The 19,469-nt window shown below is 35.8% G+C and overlaps 1 protein-coding gene across 2 annotated transcripts; it reads right to left on the reverse strand.

Moving 5' to 3' along the window:
* Positions 1-12,762: 12,762 nt before the first annotated feature.
* LOC139861157 (AP2-like ethylene-responsive transcription factor TOE3) lies at positions 12,763-17,162 on the reverse strand. Of its 2 annotated transcripts, XM_071849455.1 has the most exons (10): positions 16,288-17,162; positions 16,118-16,143; positions 15,993-16,023; positions 15,826-15,913; positions 15,073-15,218; positions 14,750-14,794; positions 14,575-14,666; positions 13,541-13,716; positions 13,296-13,466; positions 12,763-13,064 (listed from the first exon to the last, which is right to left on the reverse strand). In XM_071849455.1, exons 1-10 carry the CDS (start codon positions 16,821-16,823, stop codon positions 12,939-12,941), a joined length of 1,437 nt encoding a protein of 478 aa, XP_071705556.1. In that variant the 5' UTR covers positions 16,824-17,162; the 3' UTR covers positions 12,763-12,938. The 2 variants fall into 2 exon arrangements, with proteins under 2 accessions (XP_071705556.1, XP_071705557.1); XM_071849456.1 differs by lacking the exon at positions 13,296-13,466.
* Positions 17,163-19,469: the final 2,307 nt, after the last annotated feature.

The following is a 19,469-nucleotide window of genomic DNA, read 5'->3' on the forward strand; positions in this document are numbered from 1 at the left end:
ATATGAGTAGAGATTTTTGTGCTAAGTTAAGTTGTCCATTGACGCCTTTGGATAATAAATTTTTACTCGAATTAGCAAACGAAAAATTAATTTCGGCAGATAATATATGTCGGAATCGAGAAATTAAACTGGTTAGCGAAACATTTAAGATTGATTTGATACCAGTAGAGTTAGGGAGTTTTGATGTGATAATCGGTATGGACTGGTTGAAAGAAGTGAAAGCAGAGATCGTTTGTTACAAAAATGCAATTCACATTATACAAGAAAAAGGAAAACCCTTAATAGTGTACGGAGAAAAGAGCAACGCGAAGTTAAATCTTATTAGTAACCTCAAGGCGCAAAAACTAATAAGAAAAGGTTGCTATGCTGTGCTAGCACACGTCAAGAAAGTCAATTCTGAAGAAAAGAACATCAATGATGTTCCTGTCGCGAAAGAATTTCCCGATGTATTTCCGAAAGAATTACCGGGACTGCCTCTACACCGATCTGTTGAATTTCAAATAGACCTTGTACCAGGAGCTGCACCAATAGCTCGTGCTCCATACAGACTCGCACCCAGCGAAATGAAGGAACTTCAAAGTCAGTTACAGGAACTTTTAGAGCGTGGTTTCATTCGACCAAGCACATCACCATGGGGAGCTCCTGTTTTGTTTGTCAAGAAGAAGGATGGTACATTTAGGTTGTGTATCGACTACCGAGAGTTGAACAAACTTACCATCAAGAACCGATACCCACTACCGAGAATTGACGACTTATTTGATCAACTACAAGGCTCGTCGGTTTATTCGAAGATTGATTTACGTTCTGGGTATCATCAAATGCGGGTGAAGGAGGATGATATTCCAAAGACTGCTTTTAGGACGCGTTACGGTCATTACGAGTGTATGGTTATGCCGTTTGGTTGACTAACACACCAGCTGTATTCATGGACCTTATGAACTGAGTGTGTGGACCATACCTTGACAAGTTTGTCATTGTTTTCATCGATGACATACTTATTTACTCAAAGAATGATCAAGAGCACGAAGAATATTTGAGAAAAGTGCTAGAGTTGTTAAGGAAAGAAAAACTGTAAACTAAGTTTTCAAAGTGTGCATTTTGGTTGGAAGAAGTTCAATTCCTTGGTCACATAGTGAACAAAGAAGGTATTCAGGTGGATCCAGCAAAGATTGAAACCGTTGAAAAATGGGAAACCCCGAAAACTCCGAAACATATACGCCAATTTTTAGGACTAGCTGGTTACTACAGAAGACTCATCCAAGATTTTTCCAGAATAGCAAAACCCTTGACTGCATTAACGCATTAAAGGAGGAAATTTGAATAGAAGGATGAACAAGAGAAAGCGTTTCAATTATTAAAGAAAAAGTTAACTACGGCACCTATATTGTCATTACCTGAAGGGAATGATGATTTTGTGATATATTGTGACGCTTCAAAGCAAGGTCTCGGTTGTGTATTAATGTAACGAACGAAGGTAATTGCTTATGCGTCTAGACAATTGAAGATTCACGAGCAGAATTATACGACGCATGATTTGGAATTAGGCGCGGTTGTTTCTGCATTAAAGACTTGGAGGCACTACTTATATGGGGTCCAAAGTATCATATATACCGACCACAAAAGTCTTCAACACATATTTAATCAGAAACAACTGAACATGAGGCAGCGCAGGTGGATTGAATTGTTGAATGATTACGACTTTGAGATTCGTTACCACTCAGGAAAGGCGAATGTGGTAGCCGACGCTTTGACCAGAAAGGACAGAGAACCCATTCGAGTAAAAGCCATAAATATAATGATTCACAATAACCTTACTACTCAAATAAAGGAGGCGCAACAAGGAGTTTTAAAAGAAGGAAATTTAAAGGATGAAATACCCAAAGGATCGGAGAAGCATCTTAATATTCGGGAAGACGGAACCCGATATAGGGCTGAAAGAATTTGGGTACCAAAATTTGGAGATATGAGAGAAATGGTACTTAGAGAAGCTCATAAAACCAGATACTCAATACATCTTGGAACAGGGAAGATGTACAAAGATCTCAAGAAACATTTTTGGTGGCCAGGTAAGAAAGCCGATGTTGCTAAATACGTAGGGGAATGTTTGACGTGTTCTAAGGTCAAAGCGGAGCATCAGAAACCATCAGGTCAACTTCAACAACCCGAAATCCCAGAATGGAAATGGAAAAACATTACCATGGATTTCATCACTAAATTGCCAAGGACTGCAAGTGGTTTTGATACTATTTGGGTAATAGTTGATCATCTCACCAAATCAGTACACTTCCTGCCAATAACAGAAGATGACAAGATGGAGAAGTTAGCACGACTGTATTTAAAGGAAGTCGTCTCCAGACATGGAATACCAATCTCTATTATCTCTGATAGGGATGGCAGATTTATTTCAAGATTCTGGCAGACATTACAGCAAGCATTAGGAACTCGTCTAGACATGAGTACTGCCTATCATCCACAAACTTATGGGCAAAACGAAAGGACGATACAAACGCTTGAAGACACGCTACGAGCATGTGTTATTGATTTCGGAAATAGTTGGGATCGACACCTACCGCTAGCAGAATTTTCCTACAACAATAGCTACCATTCAAGCATTGAGATGGCGCCGTTTGAAGCACTCTATGGTAGAAAATGCAGGTCTCCTATTTGTTGGAGTGAAGTGGGGGATAGACAGATTACAGGTCCGGAGATAATACAAGAAACTACCGAGAAGATCATCCAAATTCAACAACGGTTTAAAACCGCCCAAAGTAGACAAAAGAGCTACGCGGACATTAAAAGAAAGATATAGAATTTGAAATTGGAGAGATGGTCATGCTTAAAGTTGCACCTTGGAAAGGCGTTGTTCGATTTGGTAAACGAGGGAAATTAAACCCAAGGTATATTGGACCATTCAAGGTTATTGATCGCGTTGGACCAATAGCTTACCGACTTGAGTTACCTCAACAACTCGCAGCTGTACACAACACTTTTCACGTCTCGAATTTGAAGAAATGTTTTGCTAAAGAAGATCTCACTATTCCGTTAGACAAAATCCAAATCAATGAAAAACTTCAATTCATCGAAGAACCCGTCGAAATAATGGATCGTGAGGTTAAAAGACTTAAGCAAAACAAGATACCAATTGTTAAGGTTCGATGGAATGCTCGTAGAGGACCTGAGTTCACCTGGGAACGAGAAGATCAGATGAAGAAGAAATACCCGCACTTATTTCCAGAAGATACGTCAACACCTCCAACTGCTTAAAATTTCGGGACGAAATTTATTTAACGGGTAGGTACTGTAGTGACCCGAACTTTTCCATGTTTATATATATTAATTGAATTTGATAATTACATGACTAACTGTTTCCAACCTGTTAAGCAATCAAACTTATTAAGACGTGATTAATTGAAATAGGTTTCATATAGACAATTGACCACCCAAGTTGACCGGTGATTCATGAACGTTAAAACTTGTAAAAACTATATGATGACATATATATGGTTACATATATAGTTAACATGATATTATGATAAGTAAGTATCTCATTAGGTATTTTAACAATGAGTTATATACATAAAAATGAGACTATTGAATTAAGAAACTCGAAAACGATATATATAACGATTATCGTTGTAACAATATTTAACTGTATATATATCATATTAAGATATATTAATACATCATATTATAATGATAATATAATAACTTAACATCTCATTTGATATAATAAACAATGGGTTAACAACATTTAACAAGATCGTTAACCTAAAGGTTTCAAAACAACACTTACATGTAAGGACTAACGATGACTTAACGACTCAGTTAAAATGTATATACATGTAGTGTTTTAATATATATTCATACACTTTTGAAAGACTTCAAGACACTTATCAAAGTACTTCTACTTAACAAAAATGATTACAATTACATCCTCATTCATTTTCATCAATAATTCTACTCATATGCACTCGTATTTGTACTCGTACAATACACAGCTTCTAAATGTATTTACTATTAGTATATACACTTCAATGATCAGCTCTTAGCAGCCCATGTGAGTCACCTAACCATGTGGGAACCATCATTTAACATCTAGCATGAAATATCTCACAAAATTACAAACTAATGGAGCCTATATGGAGAGTGTAAGTTCATGTGAATGATGTAGCTCACAAACACATTCACTTTGCAATTTTCTTGAATCAAATTACTCTCTCTCTCTCAAGTGTTCTTTCCTTGTTCTAAGTGTTCTTCATCATCTTCAACAAAATCTAGCTCAATCTAGTTCATAAATCCATACATAAACCAAGTCATAAATCAACTACTCAAGAACACACCAACAACACTTCCAAGTTTGCTAGCTTACTTCCAATCTTGCAAATCCACTTTGAGTGATCATTCAACCTCAAGAAATCTTTCTTATTTATAGTAAGATATCTTTCTAATATAAGGTAATACTCATATTCAAACTTTGATTCAATTTCTATAACTTTAACAATCTTATTTCGAGTGGAAATCTTACTTGAACTTGTTTTCGTGTCATGATTTTGCTTCAAGAACTTTCAAGCCATCCAAGGATCCTTTGAAGCTAGATCTATTTTTCTAATTTCCAGTATGTTTGTCCATAAGACCTGAGCTAGTAATGATGTTCATAACATCATTCGATTCATATATATAAAGCTACCTTATTCGAAGGTTTAAACTTGTAATCACTAGAACATAGTTTAGTTAATTCTAAACTTGTTCGCAAACAAAAGTTAATCCTTCTAACTTGACTTTTAAAATCAACTAAACACATGTTCTATATCTATATGATATGCTAACTTAATGATTTAAAACCTGAAAATATGAAAAACACCGTAAAACCGAATATACGCCGTCGTAGTAACACCGCTGGCTGTTTTGGGTTAGTTAATTAAAAACTATGATAAACTTTGATTTAAAAGTTGTTCTTCTGGAAAAATAATTTTTCTTATGAACATGAAACTATATCCAAAAATCATGGTTAAACTCAAAGTGGAAGTATGTTTTCCAAAATGGTCATCTAGACGTCGTTCTTTCGACTAAAATGACTACCTTTACAAAAACGAGTTGTAACCGGTATTTTTGACTATAAACTTATACTTTTTCTATTTATATTCATGAACTTAAGTTCAATATGAAACCATAGCAACTTGAAACACTCAAAACGGATTTAAAACGAAGAAGTTATGGGTAAAACAAGATTGGATAATTTTTCTTGTTGTAGCTACGTGAAAATTGGTAACAAATATATATTAATCATATCCTAGCTAACTCATATTGTATTATACATGTATTCTAATATATTATGTAATCTTGGGATACCATTTACACGAATACAATGTTTTAACATATCATATCGACCCATCTATATATATATATATTTCGGAATAACCATAGACACTCTATATGCAGTAATGTTGGAGTTAGCTATACAGGGTTGAGGTTGATTCCAAAATATTATATATACTTTGAGTTGTGATCTAGCCTGAGGCTTGTATACACGAGGTCGTGGATTGATTCGAGATAATATATATTGCTTTATTTCTGTACATCTAACTGTGGACAACTAGTTGTAGGTTACTAACGAGGACAGCTGACTTAATAAACTTAAAACATTAAAACGTATTAAAAATGTTGTAAATATATTTTGAACATACTTTGATATATATGTACATATTTGTTATAGGTTCGTGAATCGACCAGTGGCCAAGTCTTACTTCCCGACGAAGTAAAAATCTGTGAAAGTGAGTTATAGTCCCACTTTTAAAATCTAATATTTTTGGGATGAGAATACATGCAGCTTTATAAATGTTTTACAAAATAGACACAAGTACATGAAACTACTTTCTATGGTTGAATGATCGAAGCCGAATATGCCCCTTTTTGCTTGGTAGCCTAAGAATTAGGGAACATCACTAATTTTGAGAATTAGTGCACGCCTAATTGACGCGAATCCTAAAGATAGATCTATTGGGCCTAACGAACCCCATCCAAAGTACCGGATGCTTTAGTACTTCGAGTTTTATATCATGTCAGATGGATGTCCCGAAATGATGGGGATATTCTTATATGCACCTTGTTAATGTCGGTTACCAGGTGTTCACCATATGAATGATTTTTATCTCTATGTATGGGATGTATATTGAAATATGAAATCTTGTGGTCTATTATTACAATTTGATAAATATATAGGTTAAACCTATAACTCACCAATATTTTTGTTGATGTTTAAAGCATGTTTATTCTCATGTGATTATTAAGAGCTTCTGCTATTGCATGCTAATATATGGACAAGATTTGGAGTCAGCATGCTTGTATAATATTGTTTAAAACTGCATTCGAAATTTACTTTGTTGTAACATATTAATATTTTAAACCAATATGTATTGGTAGTGTGTAAGTGTGATATTTTTAGGTTATCATTTCTGATAATCTAGGTGGTGTCCTTTTAACCTTGCCGATAAAATAAAAGTTATGGTTTGTTTTAAAAACGATTGCAGTCTTTGAAAAACGTCTCATATAGAGGTCAAAACCTCGCAACGAAATCAATTAATATGGAATGTTTATAATCAATATGAACGGGACATTTCATGACGTGACTTGATGTTTAACGGTATGTCAACGATTAGGCGGAATATATTTTGTCACGTTTCCTAAATTTGAACTCTCACCTTTTGGTGGAAGTTCAACTTTGGAATCAATGACCTGAGTATTCACAGTACTACTATCCTTAACAAACTTAACATGGGTGAGCTGAGTGTTTTTCTTCCTAGATTGTTTCGGTTTTCTAACACTCCTTTTCTCAGACTTCTGACTCTCACTCCTATTTGCCTCATTCTTTGGATTATTCAAAATAGTAATGGGCTTAGTCACAACTACAAAAGATTTCCCGTCTTTTTCGGTGTCGACATCAGTGTCGGAATCCGTCTCATAAACAACATCTAATGGCTTCTTACCATCACCATTCTCACTTTTACACTCATCAGGATTTTTCTCAGGCTTACCATACTGCGGTCCTACAATCGGATCCCTACTTTTCTCAACAGGTTTATTTACAAACTCTCCCAAAAGTGGTGGTGCAACCTGATTATAGCCTATCCTTTGGTTTTTTGGATGTTTCAAAGTTTGAGTCACGTATGACATTCTTTGCCAGTTATCGATCCTAGCCTTTTCTGACTCATATTTTAACTTGTATGAATCTTTTTTAGCCTTAAGTGTTTCTATCTGGCTCAAATACAGGTGAATCACTTTCTCATCATCTACAATAGTTGATTTTAAATGACCTATCTGATTCTCTAAGGACTTAATAACATCAACATACTCTTTCTGCTTATTAAGGTAGAGAAGAGCATCATCATAATTCTTCCTATGTGTCTGATTTTCTAGACTCAAGTTCTTAAGTTTAAGTCTAAATTTCAGACAAGTTTCACAAGTAGCAGGTATCTCGTTAAGCTTAGAGACCACACATTCAAGTCTAGCTATTTCCTGTTAAAGGTCAGTGCATTTTAAACATAAAGAATCTGAATCATTACATACCTTGTCATTGCTGGATGTGTTAGCCATGAACGCCTAATCTTTTCTACCGACCAGCGAATCTGTATCTGATTCTGATTCTGACTCTGAACTTGTACTGTCTGAATAATCAGCATCATAACCTTCTTTGCCCTCAACTTTAGCAGGATTATCCGAACTTGTCACCGTGACTATCTTCTCATCAGTACCTTCAACATCACCCTTAATCAAATGTGCAAGTTCTTTCTAAACCAGGTTCCTATATGACAACTCATTCCTGAGGATTCATCATCATCTGAAGAGTCAGTTGTGAATTCAAGATCAGACAGATCCTTGGCTTTGCGGAACTTATCATACAACCTATCACTAATTCTCTTTCTAAGACACATCTTCATTATTGCTTCAACCCTTTTCATACGTGCGTCACATTTGCATACATAGCATATGCAAGCAGGATCATCTTTACCTATATAACCAGCATTTCTTCTTATAACTCTTTCTTCTTCTATTTCAGCTTCACTCTTACCAACAAAAACCACGTTATCCTTATTAGTATCAACTGAGATCGACCAATCACACACTTCATCAGCATAAGTAGTAGTCAAAGCCTTGGATGGACCACTAGAAGTTTCTTCCTTGTTCACTGTCGGACCAGCACGTCCAGGAGTTACTTCAATTGAAGTATTATGAAAAGGATTATGAAAACCAAGCTTAGGTGGTCTTGTGCATATCCTCTTGAAATGACCAAGTTCATCACAATTATGGCATCTCACTTTAGACATATCAAAACCAAACTTAGTATTGTGGTTCAAACTCAAAGTACTATGACTTGTTCTCTTCAAATACTTTCTAGCACGTCTCACCACACTGCCTATAGCATACAGGATGTCCATTCTCTCAATCTCATCCTCATATATCTGATCATAGTCCTCATTCTCCAGATGACCATTAATTATCTGCCCACTTATCATATCATTGTAAGAGTTAACCACGATAGCAGCCAAAGCCATATCCTCCTGAATCAATTCTAGAGGCCTTTTCTTGATATTTTCTATCTTGATCACTGGTGATTGAGTCTGTTGCATAACACCGGAATTAATCAGTTTAGCAGTTGACTTCTGTGCTTGAGATTTGGCAATGAAATAACCAGAATCTGATGCTGGAGCTGAAATCTGTGATGCATTGGTTGAAATGTAAGCTGTTTGCAAAAGAGCATGATTTCCCGAAGATGACCCAATAATGGATGAACCAGATACAGTACCAAGTCTCTTCCTCTTTGCCTCAACCTGAATATCCTTTTCCATCAACTTGGAGGTAAAAGCCGTCAAGGTTAACGTAGAACCTGATGCAATGTACCTATTCTGAATCTTTTCAATTTCATTGTCCCATTTCTCAGGAAGACCGTCTTTCAAAACTCTAACTGCTTTCTCATCAGATAAATCAATTCCATAATCTGCCATTTCAGCAACCAGTAGACGAATCTCTCCAAAGTTTGTTCAAGAGACTCGAAAGGAAGAGCAGCAAACACTCTCCATTCATCTTTGAGAACCTTACCCTTAGTGGCACGGTAAGTGGTTGTTCCTTCTGTGGCTGGTTGAAGAGCAAGTCAAAGGGTATACGAGGTCATATTTCTGTTCTTGAACTGTGAGAAGATCTCCTTAGACAGTGCCTGAGTAAATTGAGCGTAGCACTTACACTCCAAGTTATACTGTTCACGCTCAGCAGGATTGAACTGAGCGGTCTCTTTAGGTTCACCGTCTGCCCCATTTGGCCATGCAAATTCAGTCTCAATAAACTCCCATAGTCTAGAATCTATAACATTCAAATATATCATAAAACGTGCCTTTCAGTCCAAAAAGTCCTTTAGGTTATCAAGCTTGGGAACCTTATTGGAAGTTCCAGACTCATTCTCAGAAAGTATTAATTTTTGAAGTCCAGGTGAAATCACTAAAGCACTGAGTTCATTAGCCGCTTGTTCATTAGTGTCCGACATTCTAATTAATTATGTGAGAATTAAATGTAAATTAAGTTTCTGGGTTAAAAGACACTCGGTCGATTGTGTAAGACACACGGTCGATTGACTAATACACACGGTTGATTGTCTGTCAAAATTTTGGTAGCACTTCGTTACACACTATGCCTTTGGTATTACAACTCACACGGCCGACTGTCAAACTCCCACGGTCGATTGGATTGCTCACACGGTCGAGTGACTACACACACACGGCCGACCGACTATATTGATCTCACGCGGCTTTGATAATACACACACGGTCGACTAACAAGCTCGCTCGGTCGATTGAGGGACTCACACGGCCGATTGTCAAGACACACAAGGCCGAGTATGTTCTTAACAGATACAGGTCAACTATTAGGGTTTTCTAGACTAAAATCGATTTTTCGATCGATTTTTGATGAAAAAACTCTAAACCAAAACGTAGAAAACAACTGCAATGACTCCAGAAACACTTTTTGAAAAGAAAACACAAACTATAACGTAAGAAAAAGGATTAATCGTTCAAAACACAAATAACACCAAAAACACCAACTTTTTGACCCAAAAACGATTTAGATCAAGCAAAACCAGAGACTCGGCTTTGATACCACTTTGTAGACGAAGATTTAAGGATCTTAGGTCGCTTGCTAACAATCCTAGAGGCGGAATACACTAGAATTGGGTTAAACCGAGATATGAGTCGTATCGGAATCGAATAGATCAAACCTAGGACAATTACTAGATTAGATTGACGCCTAAACGAAGTATTTCGGTGGTATTTGGTGTTAGAGTTCGGCAGAGACAAAAACCTGTCGATTAGGGTAAATGGGATGAGTAACCTCAACAAAGAAGTCTCAACCCGTATATATGCTGCATATCAGACACACTCGGTCGAGTGTCTCTCAGTCGGTCAACTGTGTAACACAATCTGTCGAGTGTGTGGACACACTCGGTCGACTGTGTGTGCAGTTTAACTAATTGATTGTTTAACAAATTAAGCACGCACAATCACAAACGTAATCAATAGTCATAAGTAAACATTATTACATAACCGAATGTATCAAACAACGAATCAATCTACGGCTGAGGATTCATACACCAACAAATAATAATCGGCGTGGGGATGAACCGCCTAGCTTGACTAGGTTCCAAACCCCGAAAAAAAAGAGGAATATATTAAAAAAAGAAAAAGTTTATTTGCAGCGTTGATGAAGATCGTTATCATTGACAAAAGTAGCATATCAAATCGGTACTTGATCCTTAAGCACAGCAAGCCACGACGTTAAAAAAAACGCTACGGAAAAGGAGAAGCCGTCAAGAAATCTGCAACTCTATCAACGAAGATCGGTCTATTCGATGCAAGACAAATGGAAAAAATAGAGTTTATTTTATTTCCTTTATTTAATCTTTATTGTTTTCTTCCAGTCCGAGTTTTCGCGATTTCGCCGCTCGGACTGCGGGGGAGTGTTAGATGGGTTTAGTATTATGGCCCAAGTCCGATTGTGGGCTTGGGTCCGTTAGGGTTTTGTGTAACTAGGGTTTATGTGTAGTCTATATATACCGATTCAATAATGAATAATAAGATACGGGGTTTAAGTGATTAACAGTTTGTGGTTTTGAAGAACTACTATTATGAGAAAAAGCTCTGTGAGATTCTCTCTTGACACAATTGCAATAGTTCTTTTGACAGAAGGAAGAGGATCAGTTAACAAGATTTTGCTCCTTATTTGGGAATAAGATTCATCTAATCTTATAAAAAATTACATAAGTTCGATAAGATTAGTTTGTGCTTTATAACCATTAATAATATGTGTTATATGGAGTATTATGATTATGATTCATAAATTTATCTCACAATTAATAGATAGTTTTACCAACGGATCTTCGGTCCAGCGGTACCGCGGTTACACTTGTGTACTCGCAGGGCTAGAGGTCTCGGGTTCGAACCTCGTCACCCGCTCTAGGAATTGAAATATATTCCTTGAAGGTGGCCCAAAGGGAAGGTTTTACCGACCCGCTCCGGGACTAAGGTCCGGCCTGCCTGCCCCTTGGGATGGTTTAAGGGTCGGATCCTCAGAGTGTGGTTCGGGTTTCCTGCCCGAAAGCGCGTGTGTGTGTGCAAATGATGACTAGGCTTCGGTCCGGACTGATGCAAGCTTGCCTTTCAAAAAAAAAAAAAAAAAAAAAAAAAATTAATAGATAGTTTCACTTTTTATCCGGCTAATTTTGGCCAGAAAATAATTTGGTTTTATAATGCAAACACACACACACCAAACACGAACTTTAGATGAATATTTATAAAGTCTACCTTTGAATTTGTACTCACAACTTCTAAGTTGGAAGGGTTAATAATGCTAGAGCAATAACCCTTTGGTGGCTCGATATTAATTATAACAAAGTACTTATTTTTTTCGTCTATATTACTTTGTCTCCATTCCTTTCTATCCTAATAAAAACTCCAAAATGCAACATTTATTTTTGGTTTTCGTATCTTTTTCTTTTCGTCTCAAAAATAACACGAGAATGCACTGCAAGGCTAATATATAAAACTTCTACTCATACATATGAAATTGTTTTCCTTTTTACATCCGTAAGACTTGTATTAACCCGGCGTCAAATTTACTCCATCATCTCACATGGCAGCTTGCTTGACACCCTTGACGCCCCTAACGCGGCGTCAAAATTTGACGCCCGGGGCGTCAGTTGGAAATTTCACGGATGTGTCAAATAATTTACAGCCAATCAGATTTCAGCACATATATTTATATATTATTAATTAATAAATTATATACCCAACTACCAATAATATTTTACCACATCACTCATTTACAAATTTAACCCTCAAATTTGACACTCCCCTTTATTTGTACGATATGATGCAAGCAAGGAATCCTATTAGAGTGATGCAAGTCATCCCCTTTAGGGAGATGATATCTCCAAATTCAATTTTGATAGATCCACATATATTTGGTGCTTTCTTCCCAAAGTACCCTTAGAAAAATTCTAACATCAAAATTTGTGTAGTTATCATTTAAGGGTATTTAAGTACTTTTAGTTGGATTTATCAAAAATGCATTTGGATAAATCACTACCCCTTTATTTAACTTCATATCTTAACCTTGCCGCATCATCAAAAAGTACATCGTTTGCCTTTGACGTCACCATCACGGATAGAAATAGTCTAATAACTCAAGAGTCAAGACCCTAGCTAATTAGTCAACTGTCAATAGTCAAACAAAGCTGTATCTTTCGTACCTTGTGCTAGATTTCCGAACATAATAAAAAAACATTGATCTAGCTCTTCTTCAAAGTGAAAGAACATAGGGTAAAAAACATAAATTTTTTTCTAACTAGATTTTGTTGTACTGTACGTGGAGCCCATTAAAATGAGTTTGTCTCATTCTTATGGTGGATGTCTGATACGAAATCTTTGCTGTGGGAATCCTGATGATGCTGCAGCACTATTTGCATACATTTGTTGTAGATATTGATCACTACTTCCACCTCTATGTGTTGTGCTGCTTGTAAACTGCATCCACAATTAACTTTATTATATGATAAACTTAACTATATAAATATAATAAATACCAATTAACTTGGGGCCATGATATTCTCACAAGTTCATATCTTAGGGAGGCGATGAAAAGATTAGAAATAATTAAAGGCTAATCCAGTTAGGTCGTGTATATCTGAGTAAAAGATACACATTAATTTCCTAGGTGGCTGAACAATATATATAGAAAGAGGGATGGTGACTCACTTGATGGCTCATTGAGTTGAATGCATTCGGGTTGAACGAATGCACCATAACTGGATCTGGGGGTCGGATAAACGACCCATATCCACGTGGCTCGTTTTGACCCATTAGAAGGGTGGTAGGAGATTGATGGTGTGGTTGGCTAACTCCATCAAACCAACCTGGGCCGGATGCCTTTTCAAAAATGTAAAAAGGGAAATTTGTGAGTTGTACGACAACTTTTATACGAATTGTGAAGTTAAGATTACCCGTGATTGATTAAATTGGATCGAGTTAGTGTACTGATGACTCGAAGGAAATTGCTGATTATTTCCGAATTCTATGTTTCGTTGGTTATTTGAAGCCGAACTTCCCCCTAGGCTCAGATCAAGATTATGCTCCAATGATGGGTTGTCGTTGTTGTTGATGTTATAATTCGAACATTCTGAAAACAAAAAACGAATCGTGAATTATAAATAGAGATCAAGAAAGATATGATACACAACATGGATTCTTTCATGCGCTTAATCTGTTATTTTTTTAAGAACAACTCACACACCCAACACAAATTTATTTACGAATATGTCCAAGATATGGCTTGAACCCAATCTCTTTGGTTGAAAGGCTATTCGAATACCGCAAGGCTATAAGCCCTTTGGTGCTTAATTTAAAGTTTATGAACCCACTATGGTTGCTAAAAATACGAGTATTTTGGGAACGCATCCAACTTGTACACGATTTCTATCGTATGTACCCTACATATGCTATTTGTTAGTGCATCCGACTTTTTAAACATAGTGTTTAATGTATTTTGTCGACTTGTCGACAAAAATCTATTTAAGGTGTCACATAAATCATAAAAATTTATATAATATATTAAAACACACTTTTTGAAAACTTAAAGTATTAAATTAAACTAGGAAATGTATGTTAGGTAAACACAACATACATAGAGTATAAATTGAATGTATTCCCAAATACTTATCCCAAAATATAACTACAAAGTCACAATCACAAAAATTGCAATGTCTTACATTAAGATTATATCAAAATGTAAAAAAATATAGGGCCAGGTAAAATCCGGGTAGAAATTAAATGCAAGGACTTGAATTCAATGCATTGCAAAGAACAATAATAAATTATATAAATAGTACTAAAATACGCTTGTTAATAAGTTTAATTAAGTGGTGTAGAAATCACCTTCACCTTCCTTTGTATATAAGGAAACAAATAGTGGTACAAATGTTGCAGGAAAATGTATTGGATGGTACAAATTCATAAATAAGGAAATTAAATGCGTTACCACTAGAGTTGAGCTCATTTTCATAAATCTTGGAATCAAAATTTGTGATAGCATCCTTCCCATTGCATTTTATAGCAGCTTTATCGTAAGCCCTAAAAAGTAAAAACAATATATATCCTTTAATACCCCTCAAGTACATGAATTTGACAGCTAAGGTCCTTCAAGATACATTTACCTGGCAGCTTCAACTTCAGTGTCAAAAAGACCCAGATACACATACCTGTTATTATAACCCAAATTTGTCACATGACAATTATTAAATAAAACTAACCAAAAAAGGCAAAAACAATAGTTCCAAAGTGTCTTGTTTCTTGATCTTGTGATAGCTTAGATAGATTCTTCTGTCCTCATAGCTTTACCTATCTAATCTAAATCAATTTAAATGATTTTTTTTTTTTTTTGTATTTCAAAAATCAAGAAACCATACTTAAAAATAAATAAGAAAAACTTTTTGTTTCTTCATTCATCTATAGCTATAATCCTTGAATAATTACGTACTTTTTACCCAAAAATTGGCCCATTCGAGCTTCCCATCGACCACATTTGTGCAACGTAACGCCTCGGTATTTCGAACTACCACGAGGGAACCCGGTACTTTGTCTTCGAAGAACATGCACAAACTCTTCCTTTGATAAATTGCTCATCTAATTTTTCACAACAACATATAATTTAATTCTATAATTATATATAATATATAATATATAATATATAATACGTAGTATATAATTATTATTCCCCACTCTATATTGACACAACTAAATGAAACTCTCCCATTGGTTGAGACCCATTTTCGACAACTGTTCATAACCCAAAATCGAGTCCACTGTAGCACAGTAGAAATCCCAAATAGGAGTGTTTGGCAAAAAAAAAAAAACGGAATGACATGTTTTTATGTTTTTAATTACAACTCAAACTGTTGATATGTGTGTAACCGTTAAACACTTTACTATGTAGATTATGTTTGTAATGAATCGCCGGCAAAGTAATCGTTGGCAATTTTCAGCTGCGAAGCGGGCACCCTTTATCTTGTTATTATCAAAAGCAAAAACGTAAAACACCATGTTAATTAGACTATTTGTGTTTTGTCTCGAGCAACTACTAAAAAAGTTGTTTCGAGATAAGGCTGCAACACCACTATTCAAGATAAGATGAAATCTAATGTACAAATTTTTCTCCCATTTATTTAATATTTTTTATAATTTATTTATAATAATAATTCACTTTCCTTCTCTCAATAATACACAAACACACCTGTTTTAGGTCATCTTCGTAATCGTCAAGACTGAAATTTATGTCAGCCTCTACGCCACGAAACTTGATTGCTGCCCTATCATAAGCACTAAAATCGTATACGAATTTATAAATATTCTCTTCATTAATTTTTCAAATAAAATTTTAAATTTATTTTTGGTGCTCACCGTGCAGCTGCATGTGCCGTGTCGAATCCACCTATTGGGTACAATTAAAACAAACTTAAATCAAAATATACATAAATCTAGAAAACGGTTTTAATTGGATAGAATAAAAAAACACATAAACGTACCAAGATACACCTGTTTCCCACAATCCCTGAAATCATGAAAACCAGAACTTAAATTAATAAAAAATGTTTGACAACCAATGAGATATGTTTGCTTTAAAAGTAATAAAAGTAATAATAATGAGAATAATAACGCATTGGGAATACAAGAAATTGAATAGAAAAAAATCAACCATATGTGTGACTCCCATCGGCCGGTTCGTCGGTAAAACGTAACTCCTCGGTACTGTGAGCTTCTAGACCGGGGTCCCCGCCGGCTTTTTTTTAACGGTTGAGGAGCATTTGTAAGTTTTCCGGTGACACCGACACCATTACCGGACTGTTGTGAAAATTTGACACCGACCCAGTTAGAATTAGGAAAGGTAGATGACGTCATGTCTCCGACAGAAGTGGTGGACCCTTGACCATCCATAGAAGGAAAGAACTGATGAGTAACCGGAGGATTATGGTCATATGATGAGTTGTCGGTCATAGAGAAACCAAATAACCGGCTATCACCGGTACCAAGTTTCCTTAAACCAACATCAAATCCAGGTTGTTCGGAATCATCCTCGTCATCATCGGATTGATCAATAACCATTACTGATGAGCTGGAATTAGAAGAACCTCCAACGTGTTGTTTACCTTTATTATCATTAATAATATTACCTGGTTCTTCCGGTTCGACGACGTCCCGTTTCCAGTCGGGTGACCCGTTTAGATCCCACATTATTGTTTAATTTTTGAAGTATTGAAAATGAAAATAAGAACACGGAATTTTAATTAATCTGTTTAAGAGCCTCTTCTCTCTACATTTGATGGATTATATTGATTGATATTTTAAGTTCCTGAGAACATATATAATAGAAATAGTGGATAGATGTATGGATGTGGGGGTTTATTATAATTTATTAAAGGGTAGGTAGGTAAGGGTGGGGATTATTTAGGTTACTGTGGATGATGGTTGCTGTAAAAGTATGTATGTATGTTTCAGCCTAAACTGCCAAATACAGCAAGTTTTGAAGAAGCCAGCTAGCTACTTATATCTTGAATACGAGTATAATATATTTATTAATTAATCTAACTAATATAATTATGATACTCCGTATGTAGTTTATGTGTATATGTAGAGAGAAGTCTCTTTCTACAAAGCCCTCCGACGTTAATCAAATCGAAAAGGAAAGGTAAAGTTGGGCGATATTTTTATTGAATAGTGGTGATGATGATAACAATATAATATAATATATTCTACTTTATTTAAATTAAAAATCATTATTTAGTTGATTTCTAGTTCAGTGATGATTAATTAATATTAAAATATTAATATCAAACCACCGAACTATTGATTGAGTGGTAAAAATCCTTAATTGGTTCTGAACCCGTATTCTTGAAAAAATAGGTGGAGGTTCAAATACTGGGGGATAGTTTATTCTAAGGTTGTGCCTCTGATATCCTTCATTCTGTGCGGGTCAAGCAGTTAACCTAAAATATTTCGGGTAAGCTTTGTGTGATGGATACAAGGAATTTCTTCCTAACAGGTGCGTGAGTGGCAAATGATAAGATTCGATACCAAAATACCATTCTAAAAAAAATATTAATATCAAAGCATTAAATGAAGACTTTTAAAAAAAATCAACCGACACGACGGTAACTTTGACGTATTAGGCGTGTTTTATAGGGCGCGAGAATAAAGGGCGTGACTTATGTGGCACCATATGTGTAACACCGTACTTTTTTTAAGATATTCACAGCGAAAGACTTATTAACTTTCATTAGTACATACTTATATGATTACACAAAATCACAGGTGTTACATTATTAATACAAACGATTTATTTATTACAAAACATCAGAGTTATTCACTGTGTCAAACATCTTCACTTGCCTTGCAAAACTCACCAAAAACTATTAATCTATACCTGCAGGGCAAAACACTGTGGGGGAATTAGCATAACGCTAAGTGAATGGCAATATCTAGGTGGACATCACTACACGCATTAAGCACAGCTTAAAGGCACTGGTCACTAATCACTTAAATCCATACACCAGAGAATCGACAACCCATAGCTAATCAAGCTAGAATATACCGATAGCCCACACTACTGAGTCACTGGTATACTCTTCCAGACGTGACGCACTCGTCATTCATACTATACCACTAATCAGTAGCACTTGAACCCGATACTATCACCTCAAGTACACAAGGTAAATAGCATTGACCTCTTACGTTGGAATTACACCCATCGACGTTCACTGGTGCGCACATAATCACATATAGTCACAATACTGGTCACAGACTCATTACAAAGTCTAATTATAAGCATGGCACAGATCACTATACTTGTCACTATATAATCACATTCATAAAGATAATCCCACTCACCTGAAAGCACAAGTACTCAATTGTCTTATATCACCGAGCCTTCACCTTTCCGTTTATCACCTGAGAATATCAGTTCTCTAGTTAGTACACTTTTCAATCAAATTACTCATTAACATAAATATCACAGCAATACAGTAAATGGGTCAGAATTGCACTTGACCCAAACATACAAACACTGTCACTCGCACGGATGAGGTCTCACTCGTGCGACTGACTATGCTCACTCGCACGGGTGAGTATCCTCACTCGCACGACTGACCTATCACTTATACTAGTGATTATCAAACCTACTCACAGGGTTTAGTGCCTCACTCGTACGAATGGACACTTCACTCATACGCACGGTTGAGCAAGTACAGCAGCACAACTGCAATTCGAGCTTTTTTACACCCAAACTAAAGTTTGATTTAGTGTTTTAAAACTTTATCATTGGAAGATAGACCTCAAGACGATTCCAACGATAGTTTATTTGTCAAAAACGGAGTTACGGTTTGAAAGTTACAGTCTTTTCAATTTTACCAAAAGCTGACCAGTGCTCAACCGCGTGGTTGAACCCTCAACCGCGTGGTTGAGCTGTCACTCGTGTGGGTGCTGAAGAACACCACCAGCTCGCTGCTTTTGAGTTTTTTACACCTAAAACCCAATTTCTGCTTGTTTTGATCAATCCAATGACCCAAGAACACTATATGACACACATATAATCTATTTCTAACCTCAATTAAGCATCACAAAACACATTCAAAGCAAGAATCAAACATAAAAAGCTTACTTTTTCAAAACCCACATAAAACCCATTTGAAATTACCAAATTCAAATAATCTTACCTTGTTTTGATCCTTGAAATCACTACTATCTGATTCACGAAATCACCAAGCTTGAATTCATACTTTTTAATCTATGAATTTAGAGACCAAGGTGTGTTTAGGGTTTTGAATTACCAAAAAGAGTAAGTTAAAAACTCGTACAGAGTATATATCTTATTATTTAGGTTTC

This window comes from Rutidosis leptorrhynchoides, chromosome 8, assembly GCF_046630445.1.
Source record: "Rutidosis leptorrhynchoides isolate AG116_Rl617_1_P2 chromosome 8, CSIRO_AGI_Rlap_v1, whole genome shotgun sequence".
NCBI lineage: Eukaryota > Viridiplantae > Streptophyta > Magnoliopsida > Asterales > Asteraceae > Rutidosis > Rutidosis leptorrhynchoides.

What these genes read in the sequence shown, in the direction of transcription:
- LOC139861157 (XM_071849455.1), bottom strand. Translation starts at nt 16,823, where the DNA reads ATGTGGGATCTAAACGGGTCACCCGACTGGAAACGGGACGTCGTCGAA. An exon ending in ACGAAGATGACCTAAAACAG is followed by an intron (nt 15,219 to 15,825) that starts GTGTGTTTGTGT and finishes GTGAAAAATTAG; the next exon opens with ATGAGCAATTTATCAAAGGA. An exon ending in AAATGAGCTCAACTCTAGTG is followed by an intron (nt 13,717 to 14,574) that starts GTAACGCATTTA and finishes TTTTGTTTTCAG; the next exon opens with AATGTTCGAATTATAACATC.